This window comes from Osmia bicornis, chromosome 5, assembly GCF_907164935.1.
Source record: "Osmia bicornis bicornis chromosome 5, iOsmBic2.1, whole genome shotgun sequence".
In the NCBI taxonomy this organism is placed as follows: domain Eukaryota; kingdom Metazoa; phylum Arthropoda; class Insecta; order Hymenoptera; family Megachilidae; genus Osmia; species Osmia bicornis.
In genome coordinates, this window is record NC_060220.1 from 5,415,843 (window position 1) to 5,441,380 (window position 25,538).

Below are 25,538 nucleotides of genomic sequence, written 5' to 3' on the forward strand. Positions count from 1 at the left end.
CTGTGATAAAATTCGTTACAAAGTTTTATTTAAAAATGACTTAAATAACGAAACATCAATTAAAAACATTATCTACATGAAAAATCGCAAAAATCATGATGTATTATAAAAGTAGTAGGTCTTATAATTTTATAACAGTTACAAAATGAGAACTGTAACGGTTATATTAACCATTTGAATCACATGCCACACAATCGCGCTGTTTTGATTTCATGTTGGAAAGATCCACTACATTTCCCCTTGATGTGTAAATATTAATACATTTGGATTTTGTCCAAGTCAGCGCACTTAACTTCTGGTATTTGTTCGTAATATCAGTATCTTTCTTTATGGGCGCAAACAATCACCTACTCAACAAAAAATATACCCTGAATAAGGGATGTTGTATATATTCATTTAATTTCTACTATTATTAACTTAGAATCATAAATAATTAAAACTGTATATATTTATTAAGTACGAATATTAATAATGTGAGTAACATGTTTACCAAATTGAAAAATTAGTATTTAACATTAGAACTACCAGAGGGATCGAAATGATTGGTTTCCAGTTTCTTATTTTAAATTATAAATTTTATCGAGGTATAACGTATATTGGCTGTTATCGAGCTAAATAATGAATGTATTTATATATCAAATCATGTTTCACCCTTTATCCATTCAGTAATCTAACGATAAGTACATTATTTACAACTTAAAAATAACTGTGCATCCATATAAATACTTCGAGTCTGAGACAGCGTACACCATGCCCGGCTAGCTCAGTCGGTAGAGCATGAGACTCTTAATCTCAGGGTCGTGGGTTCGAGCCCCACGTTGGGCGATTAATTTTTATCTACATTTACCCTTTTTTTATTTATTAATATGATTTTATTTATACTATTTAGTTATATTAACTTTCATAATAAAATTAAAGTTATAGGGGATTGTTTATACGCATCAGCCAACTTCGTCAATTTTTAATATTTTTAAAATCCGTCTTTTCCGTGTGATTCAGAATGGTTTGTACTTGTTTGTAGTGATTTCTCTTTCATTTGTAGTTGAATAGTTTAAAAGTTATAGGCGATTGTTTATACTCCTAAGAGGCAACTTCGTCAAATTTTAATATTTTTAAAATACGTCTTTTCCATGTGAGAGGGAATCGTTTGTAGTTGATTGTAGTGATTTCCGATTCGTTTGTAGTTGAATAGTTTAATATGAAATACCGGCTATAGTTATTAGACACGTACCTCCAAAGATCATTAAAACTTACACAATTTTGTTCAGGATGGTAAAAATGAGCTATCTAGGTAGCTATAGATTTCTGAGGTATAAATTTACTTATTGTTTCGTGGAGAGCAGTATTGATCGCTTGGAATTGCTTATTGGTCCAGGATACATCTCAACATTTTATTCCTGTATACATACAAAAAACGTAATTTCCACGCAACTTTCTTACTCTATAACACTCTATTCTTTTGCCATGTTTCTTAAACTTATTATTTATTCCATTCAACAATTTAAAAAGGTTTAAAATTAAATTTCAATTATGGATGCTACAGTTGCCAGTCGAAGATTAACGTAAGCTAAAATAATATTGAAATAGATTTCTAGGTACTTAATTGATTTCGCTTATTCCGAATGTCGCATTTAGGTCAAAGGTTCAAGAGTTCAAGGAAGAGTCCTTCGTTTTGTATACAGAATAGCACAGAAAAGCAGGTTGAAGGATATTTACGTTAGAGCATTTATACTTTTATACTTTTGTTTCTCGCTGGTACCTTTTGTTTCGCTAAATACATTAAATATACAGAACAGGTTGCCTTGAATTTCTAGCGATCATTTTTTTTTTAAACGAAACTATCCCTGGAATTTTCTTTTTCTTCTTTATTTTGTGAATGTTTATAACAGCGAACTGAGTTGTACTTCCACAGGAACTTACCGTATCGAATTCCTTTTCCACATATATATTATCTACTTCATAAGTATTTAAATCAAACGGTGAACAGGATGGTAATATTTGTTCTTTTATCTCTAAAAATTTCCGCTTTTTCAATGGTTTTGATGGAACATCAGAAAGATTTTCAAGAAATTCATCGCTTCGTCGTTTAATACCTTTTGTGCCTTCTGTTTTATTATCTTTAATCTTTTGCTTTTTGAATTTTGGTTTTTCATTCTCAAGTTCTACTTCTTGCATTCTTCCCTTTTGTTTTTTCTTTTCCCTTTCTTTACTATCTTTTATACTATCAGTAATACTTTTTACCGCTTTTAATGCTTCCTCTTGTGCTTCAGAAAATTTAACGACTGTTGGTCCTTCATTTGAATCCGACACTATGTCCGCCGATTGTTGTAATTTATTAGATTTTTTAACGGGTTTTACTCCACTTCTTGTGTCTTTTTCCACTAATTTAATTTGTTTCTTTGACAATTTTTCAGTTGAAATATTTTTATCTTGTGTAGTATCATTAGATGATAAATTTTGTTTCTTGGGTAACTTTTTAGCTAGAACTTTTTCTTGTGAAGAAGCATCTTTCGACACTAATCTTTTCTTTTTCTTGGGCAGTTTTTCAACTGCTGTTTCGATATACTGTACAACAATGTTTTTTGATAATTTTGGCGTTTTCTTAGATATCCTAGTAGTTGTAATTTCTTCATTTAACAAGGCTTCGGAAATTTTCTTCTTTTTCTTCCCTGATACTTGATTTTCTGAACAAATATCTGGAAGATTTTCAGTTATTTCTTTTTCTTGTTTCTTCTTTATTTTTTTAGGCTTTTTAGTAATTTCTGTTTTCGTATCAGTGATTTCTTCATGTAATACTTCTTCAACATCTTTATTAATATTAATATGTGTTATTTTCTGTTTCTTCTTCTTTTCATTTAAAAATACCTCTTCAACCTTTTTATTTTTATCAGCATCAATGGTAGAAATAACATTTTTATCTTTACTTACGATTTGCGAATCTATATCTTCAAGAAAACTGTCTTCAATTAATATAGTAGTATTATTTTTCTCCGCTGATTGTTTTCTTTTTTTACGCTTTTTCTGACGGTCGACCTCTAAGATATTGTCAGCTATACTGAGTACTTTCTGTTTTAATAACAAATCAGATAAGCTGTTCTCTTTTTTACTTTTTTCACTTTGAGATGTATCTACTTTTTCAAGCTTTTTCTTCCTATTAGTTTGAGACCTGCTTAAACGGTCAGATATCTCTAATCTGCTTTTTTGTTTGCTAGAGGTATCTATTAATTTATCTACATTTTCAATATTTTCTTGTTCATTTTCATTTTGTGATTCCTCTTCAGTCGTACCTTCTTTTATTTTGTCCTCAATTACATCTGGTTCCTGCACTTGCATTGCTTCGTCTTGTTCTTTTATTTCTCTTTCCTGATTTTCTTGAGTGTTTTCATCAGTATGTAATTCTTCAATTTCAATTTTCTCATTGGCTTTCTCTCCTTCATCTTCACTTTCTTCATCTTCTTCAACATCATTAACAATAAAATCTTGAAGATCTGGTCCATTATCTTCTAGATCCGATGATTCTGTTTCTGATGCTCTGCATTCATCTCCTCGTACATCATCATCGGAAAACTTCGAAGTATCTTTACCACCAAGATTGTATTCTCTTTCAATAGCAGAGTCTATACGTTTATGAGATTCTGATTTTTCTGTAGGTTTGTTTTTTAACGTTGATGATTTATTCGCAGATTCTTCTTTTTTTGATACTTTTTCAGCAAGCTTACTTGGCGTCTCAGTAACAGTGGAAGGTGGACTACTTTTAACCACGTCAGTTACGCTATCTTGATTCGCGTTAGTAGATTTAGCACTCGTATTCGTTTTAACTATACTTGTAAGTCCAGATGTCTCTTTATTCTTTAAAATAGGAGCGCATTCAGGATTTGCGGTCGATGATTTATCCGGTGAAGTTAATGGCACTGTATTTATTAAATTCGGAGACGAATAAATGTTTGTACAACTCATTCCATAATCATTCTGCACATTTCCTAAAGTATCCGGTTTATGAACTTCTTCCTTAATATCATCCTTATCATTCATACTTGTATTTGATTTGATATTATCTTTTCCAGATTCTTCATTTGCACTAATAGTTTTCTCTATATTTGAAATAGTAGAATCATTTACAATTTCATTAGATTCTTCATTATGTACTTCTATGGGTTCCTTATTCAATGTAATTCTAGTTTCCATAAGTTTCTCATCATCTGTTGTCATTACATCATCCATACATTGTACAAGTTCAAGGCTCTCACAAGAACTTAAATCTGAAGATATTTTTAAAGAAATATTCTTATTTGAACTTATATTAAGTATAGGTTCACTTAATGAGTCTGTTTCTACAACCAATTTTGACTTGTTATCAGAATTCAGTATTTCAAACATTGAGTCATTAGCTACATCACGGTCGACGTTAACAATAGTATCATCCATTAATTCTGTTGATCTTGATAATAAGTTACAAGAAGATATACATTTCTCTTTCACTAATTTGTTTGAATTACGTATAGATGAAGACTTTGAACTTTGTACTAGTGCATTGGAATGTGTATTTTTGATATTTGGTTCATCCCTAATAACATTCGCCGCTAGATTCTCTTTATTACTAAAATTTTCATGTTTTTCCATTGAGTTGTTTAATAAATTTTCGATTTTCAGTCCTAATTCCTTGGATGTATCTTGGCCAGCCTTTTGTGAAAATGATTGAGATATATTATGTACCAATGGCTCCATTTTGGTTACAACATGCGCAGGTAAGCTTCCTGTTTCTTCTGATTTGTTTTTATTGTCTGACATTATGTTATTATCATTAGTAGATGTATCCTTGTCAACATCCTCAGAAAATTTTGAAGGAGATTTTTCTGCGAGATTATTGGGCAGTTTCTTAACTGTTGTAAAGTTGTATACATATTTGTGTATATATACAAATTATCATAACAAATAAATCAAACTTACCTCTAATATTTTCTGTGCTTTTCTCATTTACAGCTTGGCAACCGTAATCAGAATTATCTTCTGTATTCAACATTGAATCATGTTTCTGGGCTGATCCAAGGGAATTGTTTAAATCTAAAATTGAATAAATACATGAATTACAAATAAAATTTTTCTGAAATATAACAAAAGATACGAACTGGGCTTTGGATTTACTTCTTTTTCTGAATCTCTTGTATAACGTGGTATATTCTTTATGAATAAAATCATGTATCAGACAGTAATTAATATAAAAAATAAACAACACCTGATATGAAATGACATGAAATGAACTTCAAACACGTGCTATGCCTGAATTTAAACTACTAGATTCTAATCTTCTCAATACACGGTGCGCAGAACATTTTCTGTTGAAAATGCATGCAGAGACCTCAAGTGACGAGATATTAAAATATTTCGATTTCTGTGACAAAATTCGTTACAAAGTTTTATTTAAAAATAACTTAAATAATGGAACGTCAATTAAAAACATTATTCACATGAAAAATCGCAAAAATCATTATGTATTATAAAAGTAGTAAGTTATAATTTTGAATGTTAATGTATGCATCCATTAAAGAATTTCAAAAACTGATAGGTACTATTAAAATTTCATTTCATTTTTTCTAATATAAAATTTCATTTTTCAGGTTCTGGAAGTACATCTTTCGCTTCTGTATACATGTCTAGTACTGTTCATACAAATACTGGAGAGCCTGCAACCCTTTAACTAGGACTGATACAGTTGACAAGTAGTAAAGCATCTAAAATAGTCAGACACCGGTCTGGATATATTACAAGTAAAAGGTATTAGAAAGAGTAATTGAAATACTTTTATTTAAACAAAATAGTAGTTGAAGATTTATTTGCTCAGAAGATTCGGTAAGTTTTTACGGAAACACTATAGCAGTATGTAATATGGTTGATATACATATGTATATAGCTATATAATTCTGAGATATAATTTCGCTTATTTTTTCGTGGAGAGCAGTATTGATCGTTTGGAATTGCTTATTGGTCCAGGATACACCTCAACGTTTTATTTCTGTACATATAAAAGACGTCATTTCCACGCATCTTTCTTACTCTATAACACTCAATTTTTTTGCCATGTTTCTTTAGCTTATTATTTATTCTGTTCAACAATTATTAAAAAGGTTTAAAATTAAATTTCAGTTATCGATGCCACAGCTACCAGTCGAAGGTTAACATAAGCTAGAATAAAAATATTGAAATAGATTTCTATTTTCTTAATTGATTTCGGTCATTTCAAATGTCGCATTTAGGTCAAGGGTTGAAGAGTTCAAGGGAGATCCCTTCGTTCTGTTGACCTATTTTTCCCCTTCGTTTCGGTGCGGCTACTGTCGACCCTAGACAACTTCTAAGCCGGGGACTCTATAACTTGCCCTAATTCCTCTAGGTCGTAACATATGCCTGAGTGTCCTTGAATCAGTACACATTTCACACTTTGACATTAGATATCTTACGTGGTTTCGACACTAATGGTCCCGCCACTAATCATAGATATATTAGCGCAAGATTTAAGGCCAGTAACCCTAGGAGTCGATTGAATGTAAATTTTTGTTCCATTTTTGGCGAAACAATTGATTTGTATCTATATGAGAATCAATGTAATCGTCGACCTGCCGTATTAGAAATCAAGACGCATGAAACTTCTTTGTTGTGTCGTTTGAAAAATATTAGACAGGTCAGTCAGAAGGCAATGCAAGGAATTCTATTTCTACGTGTTCTTGGTCTTCCTGAAATCGCTGGAATTTATATGGGTCATTGACACGTCGAGGAGGAAACGAAGAACTTCCTTTACTTTATTCTGTTAAGTCTCATGTTTGCCAGAAAAATGGAGTCTGCTGGTACTCCTGTGGAACTTAATGAATGTTCTTCTGTTACTTTTTAGATCATAAATCAAGGGCGAGGGGAAGGTGAAATTGTTTATCGGACTGTAGCAAAAGGGCAGAGATGGCCGGCGTCTGCGCGTCGCGACGCGTGCTATGTATAGCCAATGATACCGCTGGTGCCCGGAGCACCGGTTCCTTCTTGCGAATTATATGTTCATTGCAAGCCTGGTCATCGGCCAAGGCGCACCGTGTTATGTTTGCACATCGAGGGGTGAAGTATTGTACGATAAAACGACATTTTCAAAAAAGTTTAAAAGTGGATGAATGTCCTTTATTTCCATCGTCTTGTCAAGTAATTTACACGAGGGGGCCGGTTCCTTGAAACGCGTAAAAGTGAATGAATAATCATCTATTTATTATTGTAAATAATTAAAAACGAGTTGATTAAAGGGGCATATTGATGATTGGGCCATGTAGTTCAGTGTAGAATCAGTGATGTAATGGAATGATGCGAATTTCGAAGGTGTAAAGTTTGAAGTGGATGTTTCTTATTGTGTCTTCAAGAAGCATTTTTTGAGATTCGATAAGGGTGTGCACGTCATAGCTGTTTATAAGAGAAGGTAATTAATCGTGGAATATATTTGGTGTGTATCTTTATAATGTTAAAATATTTGAAGAAGGTTGGTTACGTCATTTGAGCATCGATGTAACTCGGACCTTCTTCTGGGGTGATCTAGGTACCTTAAAAATTTCGAAACTTTGAAGATTTGTAATTTTGGAAATTTGAAATATAGGACATTTTAAATTTTAGTACTCTGAAGTTTGGAAATTCTGGAATCTTCACATTTTATCCCTCCTCGAGTTCCACATTGTTGAGGAAGATCCAGTCCAATCCAAATTAATTCTGTACTTATTCTTTTTTTTTTAATTAAAGGTATATTGTTAAAAAGTGGTAGTAATTATTACGCCACTTTTCAAATAGAAACAGAAGCGCGGGAAATTTTCTCTTTCAGAAAGTTAAAGCTTACACCTAAGAAGAAATAATTCTTGAATGTAAGTCGATCATAAATTTCGGTTCACATGAAAGAAAAATCGTAAGTTGAAAAAATAATGGATTGCATGAATAAATATTTGATTTCCACACGATTATCTTTGTCTCGCGATTAACAATTGCGAAACACTAATTGTGTTTAATCACCAATAATTACTTCTCCGGTTATTTTAATCACGGTAATGTGTTTTGTTTTTGGCTAGACGTCATCTCCCGAGATTACCACAGTAAGAAGTAGCTGCTTCTATATGTTTGCTAGTCGCACTTGGTGTGTTTGATCGTCAAACAACTTCTTAAAGGTATAATTTCATTGCAAAATCTTTTAAACTCTAACTGCAAGAAGATATTTATATAAATCATTAGAGAATTCAAATAGCATTTTGAATATGCAAAAAATATTTGTTTATTGTTGACAAATTAAAAATAAAATCATACAACTATACATACTATCATCGACATGTTTAATATTTTTTAACACTTGCTATTTTTATCTACTTCAATTTTGCTAGTTTGCTTAGAACAATTTCTTAGAAAGTGTTTCATGAAGTCATCGCAAGGATTGATAACGCAAAAGGAACGTGATATAGCGAATAAGAATACCTGCAATGACGAGAATAATCGATACATGTTTCCAAATACTGAGAAAATGTCTGGAAATGGACACTGATTTCTTGTCTAAAATTTCATTCATGAAATTGTCTTATACGGATCACATTTCTTATACAGTAAAAGTGCTTATACATAAAATATCGTATATACAAAAATCATAAATTAAAAAAATATTCTCCCAATTTTTAGAATATAATTGTTTTTTGTGTATATGGTAACATGATTGTAGATGCTCGTCTGATCATTATGGGTATATACTACTTAACGCTGTGAATGTTCCACTCATCTACGAAATAAATACACGAATTGAATGAAATCATTGTAAATAAATTGTCATTACAAATAAAGATGACAAATGAATTTGAAGAAATAAATTTGTCATTAATTATTATAATGGTGATGATGAGTTTTAATAAGAGTATAAGTATACTACTCTATTATAACCATAACTATAATTAATTATTTTTGCATCAACCTAATATAATAAAATATTATTTTACAATGAAAGAACCAACTAGTATCTGAACTATACTTATACCAATCTTCAAGTGTATGGAGTTTATTGTTAGTAGTTGGACCGCTATTGAATAACATACAGATCTATGTTTCATTGTTGCATATCAATAAGATAAAAAAGCCAGTTTCGCTGAAAAAAACGAAGGAACGCCGAAAGTGATAAAATCGTTACTAGTTTAGTATCAACGGTGGATTTTGCGCACCGGAGCAGCCACCCTCTTCCCTCCTCTATCTGAGGGTGAGGGATTGGCAGGGAATGTAGATCTTGGTGGCGAACTGTACACCAAGCAGACAGTATTGATCACACACGTTGGTAGCAACGGTGAACTTTAAAAGGGTTATTTCAAAGATTTTAATTTCCTTTCGACTTTCATTCGTTGCAAAATTATGACAAATATTTATATAATTAAAGTTATCATAAGAAATTAAAAATCAGTTTTTAATTAAAAAAGAAAAGATGATAATGGTGATTTCATTAATATAAATTTGAGGCTCAGATCACTGCTGACCACCATACTTATAAATTACATTTAAATGCCCAAACATTACTCAGCTAGAGGCAAAACAAAAGAAAATGAGCCAATGTTCTGACTACACTCGAATTTCATTCATGTTCGAGTTTGTTTTGGCTCTGTATTTTCCTCGAAGCAAAACAACATACAATCACCGTATATTGTCGCGTGCAGTTCGACAGGTGTACCGCGAATAATAAAACGATCATGTTGTTTTACCTATAAACGCAATGTATTCAGGCATCAGTGTGAAATTACCGGCATTGTATGTAAAAGCCTCGTTTTAATGTTCGATTTTCAATAAATTTCTCATTGCGGAAACGATCTGTCCATCGTGAAACACTCTGCTTTCATATCGGCGAAACAGGATATTTTAAAAGAGTTGCATATTAATATCAAGGCTGTTTGAAATATCTCATAGTCGTCCGAACACTTGTGTAATCTTACCCTCAGTCATCTTGCTCTAAACATGGTTTTATTCGATATCTAACAAGGATAAGCGTCGATGCGCGTTGACATGGCTCGTGCTTAATGTGACGATTTAATTTTCTCAAGTTCATTACCACGTAATATTTTCAGCAATGTTGTGCAACTCTTCTGCGTAACATTTCCTTCGGCACGTTTAACAATATACATATAGCCGCGTGTTACTCATATCATTCAATCATGATAGTAATTCAAACTGAAGGTATCGTGTGTACCCCAACATTAAAACAATGACTGTTCGGGATTGTATCAATTAGGTAACGTTACAAAATCTGCTTTTGATGTAACATGGAAATATTAGTCGTTTGAATGATAATTATGGCGGACTGTCGTGTAGTTTTTGGGAAAAGGTTTTTCGGTCCTTTATGTTTTGAAGGGCTATATATCGTGTGCGACCGAATAAAAGGCTGGCAATAAAAGTGACGATTGCCAGAACCTGGGTTCGGTCGGAGGAATAGCTAAATGCCAGGGTTAACGAAGCTAGTCCTTGAAGGCAGAGGGTTATTTCCCCCCTTTCAATTTTCCTTTGGACAACGGTTTGATTTCGACAGAAAAACGGCAGACAAACGTTTTTAGAAATTTATGAAAATATTTTGAAGGATTTTTAACTTCTTAATAGAAGGGTCAGCTGACCCTTCGGATCTCCCCTTGTTGCGCTACTTTTCAAATTTGAAATCTTTTAAGCTCTGACACTATCAATGCCAAGCAAAGATGTGTTGTGGAAGTAAAAACAAAAAATATAAAAAATATTTCCATAAAGACAAAATTTTCCATTTCATTCAATAGTATCTTCAGGAAGTAAGAATTTCCCTTCGATTGTGGGTATATTCCATTTTCCGTCTCTCTTCAGTTCCTGTTCACTCTCTCTTCCTTCCTCTTCTCTATCTGTTTCACTTCCTCTCTCTCTCCCTCTCTATGGCACTTTTTCCAGGATTCTCGCAAGTGTGTATGTATCGTCTTTCGATGATCAAGCAGCAGGAAAAACGAAGTCGATCGGAAAACGAGGTTTATTCCATTCTCGCCTCATTCAATGGTATGACACACCACACCTCACGCCTGTGCGTACACGTATGCATATATGTGTGTATGTGCGCGCGTGTGTGTACAAAAGATTAATCACGTGATTTCATGTAGACAGGATGCTGGCGGTCGCTTTTGAAACCACAAAAGCGCATCGACTTACTGCCAGTCGATTCATTCTTCGACTGTCTTTCATGCGACACGTGTTTTGGAAGTCATAGAAGCATCAGTTTTATTGTTGCAAAAATCATCTTCCTTTTGTTAAATAGAATTTTTCTAGAAGTGAAAGTAAAAACGATCAAGTGATTGCCTTCAGTTGAGGCGCGAATTTTTGTTCTCACTTTTTATTATAAATACGTGATAAAGGGGTTGAATATTTGTTAATAATAATATTTGACATATAAGAATTAATTATCGATTTAATCATTTGTCAAATGCGTAGTTTTCATAGAGACATATAGAACTCTGTTGTAACTTTGACGGAAGTGATCCATTTTCGCTCCAGCTGATGAGTTAATTTTCATATTTATAATGCTTTCTTAGTTGGGATGAAACTTAAACAAATATTGTGAGTTAATGATATCTGAACTGTTTTCTTACCGGGACTTGATGACATCGGAACTTCTTGACTGTTTCGCGTGCAGTGTGTTGTGGGTTGCCAGCGAATGGATCGTTTCCCTTGCGTTCGCGTTCTGCAGTCACTTGGTGAACATGCGTTTGCTTGCTTTCGCTGATAAACGATCGGCTGGAGAAGTTGGAATGAGAGGTGAGAACGAAAGTTTATTTAAAAAAAGAAAAAGATTAATTCTTAGCACCATGAGTGCTATGATAAAATTGTCAAAAATGTAATTCTAAGCGAATATTATTTTCTTTTCACCCTTTTTAACCCTTAATCTTCATTTTTTATTTATCTTTACAAATATTCACATTGCAATTATTGCAAGCTGTTTATTGTTGTCTTTGAATGTTAGAGACCTTTTCCGCAGGCAATTAGGACTTCTAAAAATGCCCAATTATTGTTCTTTTTTGTAACACCAGTTTCATTTTAAAATAAATTCTCTAATTACCCATCAATTTTCGTACCCTCGTCGAAAAGAAGTTCTTCAGTGCTTGGTACGAAACGAAAGACCGAAATAACTGTCTGTTTTTTAAGAGAAGTACAATTATATGCTTGTTAGTATAATAAGTAACTCTTCCGTGATTCAGAAAACAAAAACGACGTTGTTCCAGCAGGAACTGAATATATCGGTATATGTGTTTAATTCGATATCGGAAACCTTGAAGAAAAGCACGGCCTCTTCAAGGTTTCACCGATACTCTGCAATCCCATTAACGACTAATTTTCGCACATTTTGCATTGTAAGTCGACAGACACCACATGTGGCAACTTAATTCTCACGTACTTCATTATTCTTTCCAGCATTCAGCATTTATCATTTACAGGATGTGTCGATATTTTTATCGAAGGCTCTCCACTGTCATTGAGATGAATTTTTTATCAATGGCATTAAAATAGTCTGCGCTCTAAAAATAGTTTGTATCCAATTTAAAAATTTAAGAAAGTTTCCATTTTACCCCAGCAGGCCCCTAATTCTGTTTTTATTTTTTATTTGAAATTCTATTTTATCTAACACTGTGCCATTGTTTTAATTCACTATCTTTTTCTTAGACTTTTTGTTGGTCATTTCGTTGAACTTTTACTGTCAGCTCTACTAGAGCATGACCAATAAACAGGAACAAAAAAAGGAGTCCGAAAGCTAAATGGCATGTCAGGATTATAGAGCATAATCTGTTGTACTGTTTTACTTTTTCATATTCAAACGATCGTAACTAATGAATAACCTGGAATTTTTATTGTTCTGGACTTGTTCTCATAACGAGTGTCTTGTGTTTAAAATTAAATGCCTGTCGTTAATCTCTTGGAACTTGTACTGTTATTATTTTTATGTGTTTCTGGATGCAATTTTAAATTGAAAGTGGTAGTCAGTACTTTGTACGAATACTTTGCATTCGATTCTAAAATGTGTAATCAATTAATAATGGTAATTAACATAGGTTAAAATATATTTGCAATCATTAATTCTTGCAAGATGAAGATTATTACCCTAACTGTAGACCGCGTTAAGTGCAAAGCACAGACATATGCGGGCGAAAGTAAATTGAATTCTAGCCCTTCGACTACTTTCCATTCAATTGGTTCAATTGATGGTAAAAAAAACTCTAAGTTCTTATATCTAAACAAATGCACATTAAAGCATTCCCACGATCGCTTCAATAAGAAAAAGACATCATATTTTTATTTTATTTTTCTAAACAAAATGAAATTTAAAAAATATCCATCTTTCATTAAGAATATGAGAAAATATCTTGAATCTTGAATGATATATAAATTCCCATAAAGTATTGAAATTATTGAGTTACCTAGATATAATAAAGACTTCAAATAAAATGCACAATAGTCTAGCAAACACTGACAAGTTTGCGTAGAAAACTTGCAAGAATGTACGATATATTCAACGCCAACTAGTTGGAGTAATAGTCTATTTACTTATGTAACATCGTACTTAAGTATAACAAGATTGTAACAGATCATTGATGTAATAGTTTAAACAAGATTCTTACATGATTATCATTCACTGATAAACAAAGATTTCCAAGTTATAAATTAGAATGTTAATAACCACAATTATTTTTGTTTTGACTATAAACGAAGACTAAATGTACAAAAAATTCGTATCAATTTTCACTGCATAGCGATTGTATGAAACGACAGCTGCTTTTTCTTTCGGATACAATGGTCACCGAACCATTTGAGATATGACAGAGTAAACATATGACAGAGCTTCGAAGACGGTAAAGAAGAAAGTCCAACCGTAAGTTCCATTTCCTTTGTTAAATGTATCTGGTGATAGTAGAAAATTCCATGATTTATATGAGGTAATTAGAACCAAAGTAATGCAGGGGACATTTTTTTGAAATTTTTGAAATGCAAAATTCCAACCACCATATTCTTCATTATATAAAAAGAATGAAAAAATTGTAAGATATTAAAATAAATCTACTTGCTTTTAATTGCAATAGCGCAATTAAGGGAGGTCTGAAGGGTCAGTTGATCCACCATCACCCTGTCGGGTAATTATGGTTGCACCACTGTCTTATTGCTAGATCTATCCGGTTCTGTATTATTGTTAGAATAACTGAAGATTATTCGTAAAATATAGAAGAACAGTATTCTGTAGTTTAACTGGAATTATTTAGGCTGGACTTTTTCTTGCACTTTTTCTCTTCCAATCATTTACATATTTCACGCTATTCTTCTCCTGGTACGTTCAATTATTCCACTAACTTTTTACAATTGTTCTTCCACTCGATCCACTATGTAGCATGTTGTAATACTCGTTTCTTTTTTATCATACAAATCCACACGACGCTTTTTGTCGTTTTCTGTGATAGGCTGCTCGACGAGAACGCAAAACACGTAATAATATGAAACAATATATATTGTACACCGCCACAGACTCCAAGGACACGTTCGTTGCATACACCCACGAAGAAAAATGTCGAAATACTTGTTACAAGAAAGGCACGGTTACATTTACCAAACCGCTTTTTGCCTTTTCGAGTTTATTCAAAATTGAAAGTCAAATAGTTCGGTTTCTTTCGTTCCGTCCATTTAGAAAAACAGTGTATGATAATTTAAAAAAAAGAAATGAAAGATATGAAATCAATTAAAAATTAGAAATAGATGATTGACTTGAACAGAGAAAATAATACAAAAAATGATTATATGAATTTAATTTAAAAAAAGAATTATTTTAATTAGGGGATGATTATACGTTTTTACATGGAGAACAAATTTGATACTCAACTGCAATAAATTCAAAAGAAATTTTTTTAAATTTTAACTTTCGTTTTCAAAATCAACTTGATTTTCTCCTCGATTGAAATTGCAACAAATTCTCCGCATAATATCGCAGATAATTGCATACGTTGCTGGCGTGTTTGATAGTTGTAGAAAGTGATACGATCAGTGCAAAAATCAATCACGTCTTAGGAAACATAAGTAGTAGTCATTATTATTCGTAATACGTACATTGTACACTAACCGAGGTAAGAAATGCAACCGTGAGAAATTAACACTTATCTGGTCTATCTATCACACGAAACAAAAATCCGAATTTTGACTATGTTAGAACAATTATTATAGATATTTTAATTTTGTGCACTGTTTATGATTCAATGTTATCAACGCAAATGCGTTTATCTTATGAAAACGCGGCTACGTCAGAAACCGAGGTGCGAGTCTGAATTGAATTAAAAGACCTCACTGAACTCGTTTAACTTAATTATCAATTGCACAGCCGCATCGTGTTAAAGTCGACATCGTCAGTGTGTCAAATTTTGTTAAATGAATTGACCCTGTGGATATAATATTACATGGTTACATTTTTTGTATAAATATTTAATAACTAAAGAAACTTAGATACTTCATATTTTTTAAGAGCAATCGTACGAGCGACGTTATAAAATTTCAACAGATAACTCTGGTATGCGTTTAAAATCTGTTGCTCATCCACTTCGTCGTGTTTTAAGATTAAAATTAGCACAGATAATTTAAGGGTTCATTGGCGCCCAGAATCTCAAGGTTAGAATTGCCCTCGTGTGAACGATATTTTTGAGAGAAGAGAAATTTTTGCTATAATTATTTGACCCTGGTGCTGAACCACTCCTCTAATTCCTTGTCTTTGATGATTCTAATTTTAACAAAGCCGTGATTCACAAGCAGCGACGAATTCTAACAAGCGTTCCGCTTTACTGGAATTATTTGTGAATTTCACAAACTTCTGTTCCTCGGTTTATCTTGCAACAATTTAAACAGAACCTACGATGACTAATATTTACATACAAGAAAAGAAATCTGTTAAAGCGAGACGTTTAGAGAAGCTGTTCCGCAGGCCACCTGATTAGCTGTACAAATAAAACGAAAGCATTTTGTCGTTGTTTCTATTCGTCAGAGCTTCAGATCCGCTCTATTCATAATAGAGCTTCAAGATTTCTACATTTTAATACTACCTTTTTAAACTACTTTTTTTTCTTTTTTAATTTTATGTAAGTGACTGTGCGTAACCTTGGTCACGGCCTCTAAAATGAACTCATTTACCCGCCTCTTGGAAATTGCATTCGATTAACATGTGCTAATTATTCGCTCGAAATGCAAAACCGTGTTAACACCATTCAACGTTTTTTGTCGATTACTTCCGTATTTAATGCGTAGGAAAGAAATAGAATCAAAAAGAGCGTAATCGTCGAACGAAAGAAAAAAAAAAAACAGACACTTGAATGAAGACGTTGAAATGAAACAGATGGCCACATTGTATTTTCGAATACGGTTCGTTGGTATCTTAAAAAAAAGTAATTAGTGATAAAAATTGATAAAAAGGAGAGTAAATTTGTCTAGTGTGGAAAGAAGTATTGTTTAAAGATTCTAGTACAAATTAATATCTTTATTTATTTTCTTATTAAAACATTTTTCTTCTTGAAGATCATTTTTTGGGATTAATGTGAGGGTTAATAAAAATACTCATACGTAGCGCGTCTTGGTAATAATGAATAGATTTATTCGTAAAAATATTAATGAACGAGGTGATGTGTACTAGGTGATGGTCACACCGAATCTATCGTTTTTCGGCACTTCCCCAGACTGCCCAGGAAAACACATGTGCACCTCTTCGCTTTCTAAAAAATGTGCAGAGAAAGTTTTCCTTTATACATTTTTCACTGCAGCCTTCTAAGAAAAGAAAATAAATATTTTGTTCACCCCCAAGCCTGGCCTCTCAAGAATCCAAGAGTGGTGGTACTCATTCGTTACAATTTAATTCCTCGAAAATATGTTTAACAAATATGTATATCAATCATTGATTCTAAGAATTTGATATGATATCAGAGTATTTAGTAGTTAGCATCAGTAATTATGCACGAAATGTTACAATGAAACCAGATACGCAATGTCAGACCACGTACGTGTAAATAATCTTAAATATCGTTGTCCTATTTTGTAACTGAACATTAAATATTTAAGCGTATTGTATTAAACGATAACAAGATTGCTATTTGAAGCAGTTTTAAATGCTCTTGATCATAAATATCAATAGTGTCGTTTAACAAATTATAACAAATGATTCCAAGTACTATTTTAATTATTCTTTATCATCTTTGTTTTAACAAAATTCATTCAAAAACAGAATAAAAGTTTTTGAATTTAAAATAAGGAATAGATTAATTAGATCAAATCTATCTAAAATCAAATCTTCAAATTGTTTAAGTCCAAAGTCTGAAAACTGATCTGATCTACATAATAAAATCAATCACGACTTTGAAGGATTAATATTTAATCACCTGAAATCTGATCTACTTAATAAAATTAATCACGACGTTGGAGGATTAATATTTGGTTTGTAAATATTAGTCAGATTAAAAATTTTGATCGATTAATGTCCAACGTCGCGATAACTAAAATCCTATTACCCTTGAATTAATTCTTTGAGTTCGCCTCGAGTTTCAAGTAAATCCCTGAAACAAACGATCTTGCGCGTAGATATATAAACTTGCCTAAACAAACGACTTCCTTTTTCCCATGTTGCCCTTCTGAAACGTCCCGGGACAGTTCGAAGTATCGATAACGAAGCACTTCTCTCATAGTCCATACATTCCATGGTGCCTTGTCCCATGAATCTTTACTCAGTGTTTACAAATAATTGTCGTCGCAGTCGATAAAATACGGCTGCATACATTTACATTAGGACGAATCCCTCGGAGACTGAGTCATTCAGTGCAGTCGACACGAGTTCCATCGATCTGCCAGTCGAGCGAGACTGCTCGCATTGAGAGGGTTGCTGCTTCTATTGCGTTCCATTTCGAGCGATTCGTTGGTACCGGTTTGAAAATAAAAAAAGATATTCTTTTTATTGGTAATGTGTTTTAAATATAACGTAATTAACAATAAGTGAGAACAGTGATAATTTTTTTTTTAATTTTGTGAAAAATACCTGTCAGAGGTTCTTTAATTTATTTTTGTGATGAAATGAGAATTGAAAGATTGAAAATTGTTTAAGTGAAAAAAGTGAAAATTTTATTACTTGTGACTGGAGGATTCTTTCTTTTTGGATGTTCTTGACGGGTTGACAGATCTTGAGAAACCTGTTGCTTCTAATTTTGATACGCGATAAATTTAACATAAAGAATATGTATTTTGTATGAACATTGTTTAACAGATGTTTTGAGTGTTAAAATTGATGATTTTTGTCTAGTATTATAAACGAAAAATAAAAATTTAAGTGTTGCATGTGATCTGGAGTGTCAAAATGACAGTTGCTTATAACGACGGTAAGATGTGCTTATATTGCAAATTATAAATGATAATTTTCTCTTCGTGGTATTATCAAATACCAACGTCTTCATTAGAATACTTTCTGCGATATTTACGGTTTGAGGTTTCCGGGCGTAAACCGGATGTTTCCTGAGGAAACACATTCCTCCTGGATATAGTTTACATTTGCATTCCTGTTAGTATCATAGAAAGTATTATAACATACTTTGGTTTGTTAAAAATTGCGTCTTCATAAAAAGAATGGTGTTCTTTCTGCTTCAAAACGACATATTCCAAGCAGCAAAATAATTTCACGTAATATGTCGAGGATAATATGCATAAAGAAACAATATTTTAACCGACCTTCACCTTCTTATGTTACTCACCTCTTGAAACAATTTTGTCGCTTTATGAATATTTATATATTAGTAGTTTTTCTTCCGTTTAACATAAACGATGCGCCATCAACCATCAATTAGTTTAATGGATCGATAACACAGATATAGATATTATTATTCCTTCAGTACATGATTTCTGTTTTAATTTTGGAAAGATATACAGTGTTAAACAATAAAAATTATTTTATTATTTGCAACATTGTATAAAATAAATAATTTTTACCTGTATTTATTATAAAATGCGTACTACAATGAGTAATGATTTTCATCGTATTAATTAACTATAATATTTAGTTACGGTTGAATAAAAGTTAGTGTTCTAATAAAAGAGAATCAACAAGTAATCAAAAGCAAAATGCTATCAGTGGTAAACACCGCCAAACCCTTGTATGGTTTAGATATTGCAGTTCTTCTGGTGTTTACATAGCAGAACACCATCAGGCTCCTCGATAAAAATTATAAAAATAATCGAGCTCATTGATTCCCGTCGTTCGACATGAAATACTTGTTTGAAGAAATGATTCATGGAAGAGGATACAATAAAAACACGCGTAGTTACATACCTTTTTTCCTGTTAGATACGATTGAAACTTAAATAAGTTTACAGATATTTTAAGTTCTTTCTTTTGTTACAGGTAACAGCTCACGATGCGCTCGCATCGAATCTGAAAAATTGCGGCAGAGGACTCGGCAGGGTGCGCGGAATCGAGTTTACTCGAAAACCATAATCTTTCCTATGTTCCTGCGACACCGTTCGAAGGAAATTGGAATACTTGAAAATTCATCACAAGACATGTCTCAAGTTCCTCTTATCACAAACACGGAAACCGGTACAACAGAATCCTCATCCTCCAATATGGTGATACTCGAGGTACGAGAAATAATAGAACAGATAGGCACAGTATCGAGCATGTCGAAAATCATAAGACTTTTCAGCGAAGGTTGTAAATTCGAAAAAATTTTATTAACCCTGGATGATTATAGGCCGGTCCACCTGGTGATACCTGGAGGTACTGCGTAGAAAGGGAACGACTTGCCGAAAAGTCCGAATTGTTCCGTGCGATGCTCGTTGGCCCCCTTGCACCTGCCCCAAGTGATCCTCCGCCTCTCCTTCAGCTGCAACACGTGGAAAAACGTGCTTTCGATCATGTGCTCAGGTAACTCGCATAATTGATCGATTGATCGTGTAACGCAGTCACGTGTTTATTGAACATCAGATCAAACATGATCGTCGAATTTCATTCATTAACGTTAGCATGAACAGAATAGGTCACACTAACATAGATTCAAAGTTTGTAGTCCGATAAAACTTATAGAATTAAATGAAATTTCTTACAATGAAAGCTTTGTAATTCAAAATTTTTGAATGTTTTATTTTTATAGAAAGATGAGCCACTTTTTTTATAATTACAAATATTCAAATTGATTTGAATTAAACTATTACTTAAACCATTATTTAAACAATTAAAAGGATCGTTTTCGAAGTGTTTTGAAACTAATTCAATGTCATTATGGCAACCGTGTCTTTATACACACTAGCATTAATTGGAATCATCGCATATTTTTGGATTATTCTTTTAATCACCTTACCGTTGGTAGTTGCTTGCAAGCGGAAATTAAACGAAGCTCGGTACTCTAGAAGAAGATCTTGTAAATGTAGATCACGAAGAAACGTGCCTTAAGAACGAATTCAAATTCGAAGCGATTGAAATGAATTAAACTGGAAGTAATTATTAAAAAAAAAAATGTTCCCTTTGTAACATTCAATTTTGATAAGCATCAATTTAATCAAGAATAAAGGTATCGAAATAATTATAATCTGTGATTAATTTTTGTTTCTTAGAATAAAAAAATGTCCATCAAAAGTGTGGTTAAAAATTCGAGTTCAACGATACAGATTATCAGGCAATTGTCTTCAGCCGTGTCGTTTCCTGTGCAGATATCTTCTCGACAAACCGATAAACTTTCAATCCGTGTCGACGGCTAGAGCTACCCTCGACGCGGCTCATCAGTACCTTAATCCGGACTTGGCACGCCTTGCCGTTGAGTATCTCGAAAGTAATTTGAACTCGAACACCGTGCTCGAAATCTATCAGGGTATCAGCCTCTACGCGAACCATGTAACTTCCGGTCTCAATCAGACGTCCACGTTTGGCTCACCGACCGCACCTCCCACTCCTGGTGACGACGCTGGTGAAATAGGTATTGTATTCAATTTATTTTCCGCTTAGTTATAATTATTTTTGAAAATTCTTTAAAACCTTAGCTGCAGTGTGTACGCGACTTCTTCTAACTTGCCTGGAGGTAATCGACTCGGACCCAGAGGCGGTTTTCAATCAAGAACGTTTCGAAGAGTTGACCGCCGTTGAAGTTGAGCAATTAGCATGCCGAGACACCCTGAGGTTGACAAACGAATCGACCCTTTTCTACGCATTGGACAGATGGGCTGCGTCCGAGTGCAGAAAACAGGGGGTGGAATTATCATCCAACAATAAAAGAACCGCACTGTCCGATGAAGTCTGGTACAGTGTTCGGTACCCTCTTATGAGCGACAGGGAGTTCATCGAGGGTCCAATGGCAAGCGGTATTCTGACCAGCGAAGAATGCGCCTTCATTGTCACCAAAATTTTGGGACATACTGAAAATCCAGAGGAAGAGGTACGTCTGCTCGTGAGTGTTCCATTTTTCTATTATTTAATGTTAATTAGTTTCAATGGTAAGATAAAAAATGAAATTAGTTTATCGTATCGTCAGCAGTTAATCAGGTAGAAATTTTTTAAAATCCTTTCTTTTGATAAAAATTGAAAAATTATAAAAGATTTATCTTCCTTTTTCATATTACTGTAAAAGTTAGGTATAGATAAATTTCTTATCAGTTGTTAGTGTTCAGCTTATTGCTGTGAACAGTGTCCATGATGATTATCAGCCAGTACTATTTTATCTGTCTCCTGGTGTATTGGTTTAACAGTATGCCCAAATTCCATTTATACCAAAGCCATTTATCGGTTTACCTATTTTAGTCTTTTGAACTATCTTGTGTGTAACGCACCAACCTTCGAATAGATTTCGTGCGAACAATATCTAATCTATTGTTTTAATATCGAGCAAAAAAGTAATCAAAAGTGAACAATCGAACGTGAAGTGTTGTATTTCAATAACAAGTTAATGTGTACAATATCAACAAAAGTCATGGCATGTCAAAAATACAAATTAAATTACGAATCGAATGATATGACTAACGTGAGATCAAGCAGACGTAGAAGAATGGTACTATCACTAACTTGCGCAATAAGTTGTTGCTTCGCGGTAGAAACACATAAAAATTAATTTCTATGCTTAAGGTGAAATGTAGCATTAAAATAAAATGTTAGCTACCACAAGAAGATATACATTCTTTGTTCACAGCTTCGAAATTCGGTCAGCGGTCCACTGTCCAGGCTATCGAGCACCCCAAGGATCGGTGTTAGAACTTACAAGGATCAAAGTTGCAAAATGTCAAAACCTGGAAAAAAGGAGTGCCAGGATAATCGAAAGAATAGAAGAAAGGAGTGCGCAAACCAGGGACAAAGGACTTGTGCCAGAATAGGTAACTGTCTGGTACGAGTTCTTGCCTGTATTTTCGATTGAACGACTTTCAAAGAAACGAAGAAACATCGAAGAAATTTACAGATTGTTGAATCTCCCACTGAGAATGAACATTTTTCTAATACTTTCCTGAGTCTCTGCAGTTACTATTGTACGTAAAAGTTTTATGCTTATTTGAATTTTTCAAAGTCCACCGTGGGTTCCTGAAACCACAAAATTCCTATATCTAACAGAGTAGATCTACGTAGAAGCTATGGTTCGTCTCACAGAGCATAGATCTACGACTTTCGGTACCATCGTTTTAAATACTAAAATTCGTACACATCGCTGGTATATCATTGAGAATTCTTTTTAGACAGGTTTCTTTTATTTATTTTTTTGCGAATAATCGACGAACGAAAGAGCTGAAAGAGGCTGAAATTTTAATCTTTATAATGATTTTTTTTCTCTACCTCAATGAGTTTTCAGAAATAATGTTCCTCCTCGTTGTTGGCGTAACTTGGACCTTCTTCTGGGGCGAGCCAGGTTTTTTAGAAATTTAGAAATTTGAAAATTTTGGTATTCTGAAGTTTTGAAATTTTGGGATCCTAAGTTTTAGAATTGTGAAGGTCCAGATTTTTAGGGGGGCCAAGCCCACCCTGGCCCCTGCCTCGTTACCCCAATGCCCCTCGCGTAATAATTTCTTAAGAGAGAAGAAAGGCTTTTAAACGATTCAAAGGTGTTTACGTTCTACGAAAATAATTCTATTACTTTTCTTTTATGTCAGACTTTTCCTATATGTAAAAATATTTTCAATATTTTGCGACAAAGCCAAAGAAGAGATTTACTTAGAACCACTGAACACGATAGAAATATTTTTATAACTGCGTTTTTAAAATCGAGAATCATTAATTTTGAAAGAATCTATGGAATATATTTTAAAATATGTATATATCATTTATAGGATCAAATGATACAATCACGTATTTGAATATGATTGTCTTTATAATTAGACTTCCTTCGTTATTCTAAATTCTAAATTTTAATGCTTTTTGCGTATAAGTCTCCAGAAACTGTTCATAGTTTTTATATCTTATGTAACGATCGAAGACTGAAAATTCTAAATGAAATGAAGCTACGAATTATTCGCAGAGGCGAGTTTAAGTTTTTACCCTCCAAGTTATCATAATCTTTAATTAAAAAAGAGAGAGGGGAATAGGGAATAATGAGTAATTAAAATATTAAATTTTGGAGTAATTTCTAGACGTATTTTTAAAAATTTATTCATGCCAATTTTAAAAAATTAAATACTTAAATTCGCCTCTCATTATTCGTGAGGATATCAGTGAATATATTTAGAATTTTCAGTTTTTTAGTGCCACTATTATCGTTAATTGAGGCATAGTCGCTACGTTTGTTGTGTTCATAATTGCTGTTCAGAGTATATAGCGTTTAAATGATGAGTTATAGAGTGAAACCATGGCTGGTCCGTGTGAATGTGTGATGTACAACACAGACATGATTTTTTACAAAACTTTTCTACTGCTACTTCATACTATATGCGAATCACTAATGTCTGCCTATGTGATTCAAATACTTTCATGCTTCTTTGATGGTTATCATTGGCATAAATATGATCTTTTTGAGATGTTAACATCGAATTATATCAACACAAATATTTTACGAAAAATCATGTTATAGGAGCGAAGCCTATCGTTTTTGCGTTGATATTCCTAATCTTTTAACTTGTACCTCTCGCCATATTTTGAATGGTTGTGTAGGGATGTGCTGTCGTTATCATTTATGTGTTAGACATTAAATATCGTGTTGCTATTTGATCGATTAAATTTTATTCGTTGCAACGTTGTGCTCTAATTTCGTTCAGATTGAATGTTACCTTAATATGAGCGTCACTGAGTCTATTATGTGTTACTGATTATTTATAAATTGATAGATTATTGCAACATAATTATGTATTCAAATTGATTATTATGAGACGATTAAAAGTAAGAAAGTTCATTTTAAAACGAAACAGTTTCTTTGTACATGCGTGTCGTAAATCTGTTAATTCGTTTTATATTTTTCATAACAGAATAATCTTTCTGTATTAAGCCAAAAAATATTGAAAAATAAATGCTACGTTTTATGTATGTCGCTATTTTACCTTGAACGTAATTGTCGAAAATGAAGGTGAAAATGGATTTAATTAATTAGTTTTGAATGCATAGAAGTTTTATTAATATAATATATAGCTCTCAATATAGCTTTTTCTTGTAAAATAATTATTTGACAAACTTGTGTTCACAAACTTGCATTTTAAAAAGACCGCCATAAACGAAATTTTTAAAATTTGGCCCTATCGCCATCTATACAGAAAAGGCTGAAACTACTCGACAATTTACCGATTGATTTTCCGAAACATGTGGCGGTCATCGAGGTCGATAAAGAAGAAATTGTCACTAACTAGGGGAATACTAGTCCCCTCTGTCGAAAAGTAGCGGAAGTTATTAAACGAAAAGTAGCGGCACCGACGATCGGTGGTAGCGGACACATTAAAAAAAGTTAAATTTTTGAAAACCTGTCAATTTAGCTGAAATTTTATAAATAGCATCATTTTACATAAGAACAATATTTGCGAGAAGGATTTTTGGCAATTCGGAAGTTAAGACTAAAAATGTTATCAGCCTCCTTCCGCATAACAAATGGATCCAACATTTTTTTGTAATCTATTATTTTAAAAATGAATTGAAGATATTTTATTTTTGTGTAGGATTCGACGAAAGATATGAAAAAACACATGATTCATAAAACCTAAAAGATGGTTTGTATTGACATGTGAGGATCTTAAACGATATCCTCAACCTCGGTCGATTTGTAAATGGGACGAGATGTATTATTTTAGTTTCAGGTTTACACAAAAGGCCCTTCGTACTGTTTATTTAACTTGGCGTTCTTTATCCTTCTCTCCTTACCACGTCCTTTCCGGAAGCAGCACGAATTTTTTCTAATAACACTCCGCCGCGCTTAGATCATTTCCGAATAATTAATATTTTTAGAATTAAATACAATGAAATTTTTTCAGATTTTCGATTATATAAAATTTTCTATACGTGGAATAATTTTTATGTTGTAGGTATTAATTTTAAAGAACAAAGGAAGCATTATTTCAATATAGAATTATAGAAATACTTTATT

At 32.9% G+C, this 25,538-nt stretch overlaps 2 protein-coding genes, 1 long non-coding RNA gene and 1 other non-coding gene across 20 annotated transcripts; 3 read left to right on the forward strand and 1 right to left on the reverse strand.

Moving 5' to 3' along the window:
* The first annotated feature begins 29 nt into the window (after positions 1-29).
* Positions 30-5,068, forward strand: LOC123987818. The gene is made up of 3 exons (XR_006829440.1): positions 30-473; positions 4,651-4,745; positions 4,981-5,068. It is a non-coding gene; the product is annotated as an uncharacterized LOC123987818 (long non-coding RNA).
* On the forward strand, positions 753-825 carry Trnak-cuu. The gene has a single exon. It is a non-coding gene; the product is annotated as a tRNA-Lys (tRNA).
* Positions 1,364-11,684, reverse strand: LOC114877941 (myb-like protein X). 5 transcript variants are annotated; one of them, XM_029191134.2, is made up of 3 exons: positions 11,616-11,684; positions 4,948-5,061; positions 1,364-4,880 (listed from the first exon to the last, which is right to left on the reverse strand). In XM_029191134.2, the coding sequence occupies exons 1-3, from the start codon at positions 11,629-11,631 to the stop codon at positions 1,780-1,782; spliced, it is 3,231 nt and encodes a 1,076-aa protein (XP_029046967.2). In that variant the 5' UTR covers positions 11,632-11,684; the 3' UTR covers positions 1,364-1,779. The 5 variants fall into 5 exon arrangements, with proteins under 5 accessions (XP_029046967.2, XP_046141879.1, XP_029046964.2 ...); XM_046285923.1 differs by lacking the exon at positions 11,616-11,684 and adding an exon at positions 5,234-5,331; XM_029191131.2 differs by lacking the exon at positions 11,616-11,684 and adding an exon at positions 5,127-5,308.
* On the forward strand, positions 5,401-24,493 carry LOC114877943 (BTB/POZ domain-containing protein 1). Of its 13 annotated transcripts, none has more exons than XM_029191141.2 (10): positions 5,401-5,503; positions 5,616-5,772; positions 6,881-7,441; positions 8,076-8,171; positions 11,660-11,781; positions 19,415-19,650; positions 19,764-19,936; positions 20,623-20,981; positions 21,046-21,449; positions 22,185-24,493. In XM_029191141.2, exons 5-10 carry the CDS (start codon positions 11,727-11,729, stop codon positions 22,404-22,406), a joined length of 1,449 nt encoding a protein of 482 aa, XP_029046974.2. In that variant the 5' UTR covers positions 5,401-5,503; positions 5,616-5,772; positions 6,881-7,441; positions 8,076-8,171; positions 11,660-11,726; the 3' UTR covers positions 22,407-24,493. The 13 variants fall into 13 exon arrangements, with proteins under 13 accessions (XP_029046974.2, XP_046141883.1, XP_046141882.1 ...); XM_046285927.1 differs by having other exon boundaries at positions 21,046-21,437; XM_046285926.1 differs by having other exon boundaries at positions 21,052-21,449.
* Positions 24,494-25,538: the final 1,045 nt, after the last annotated feature.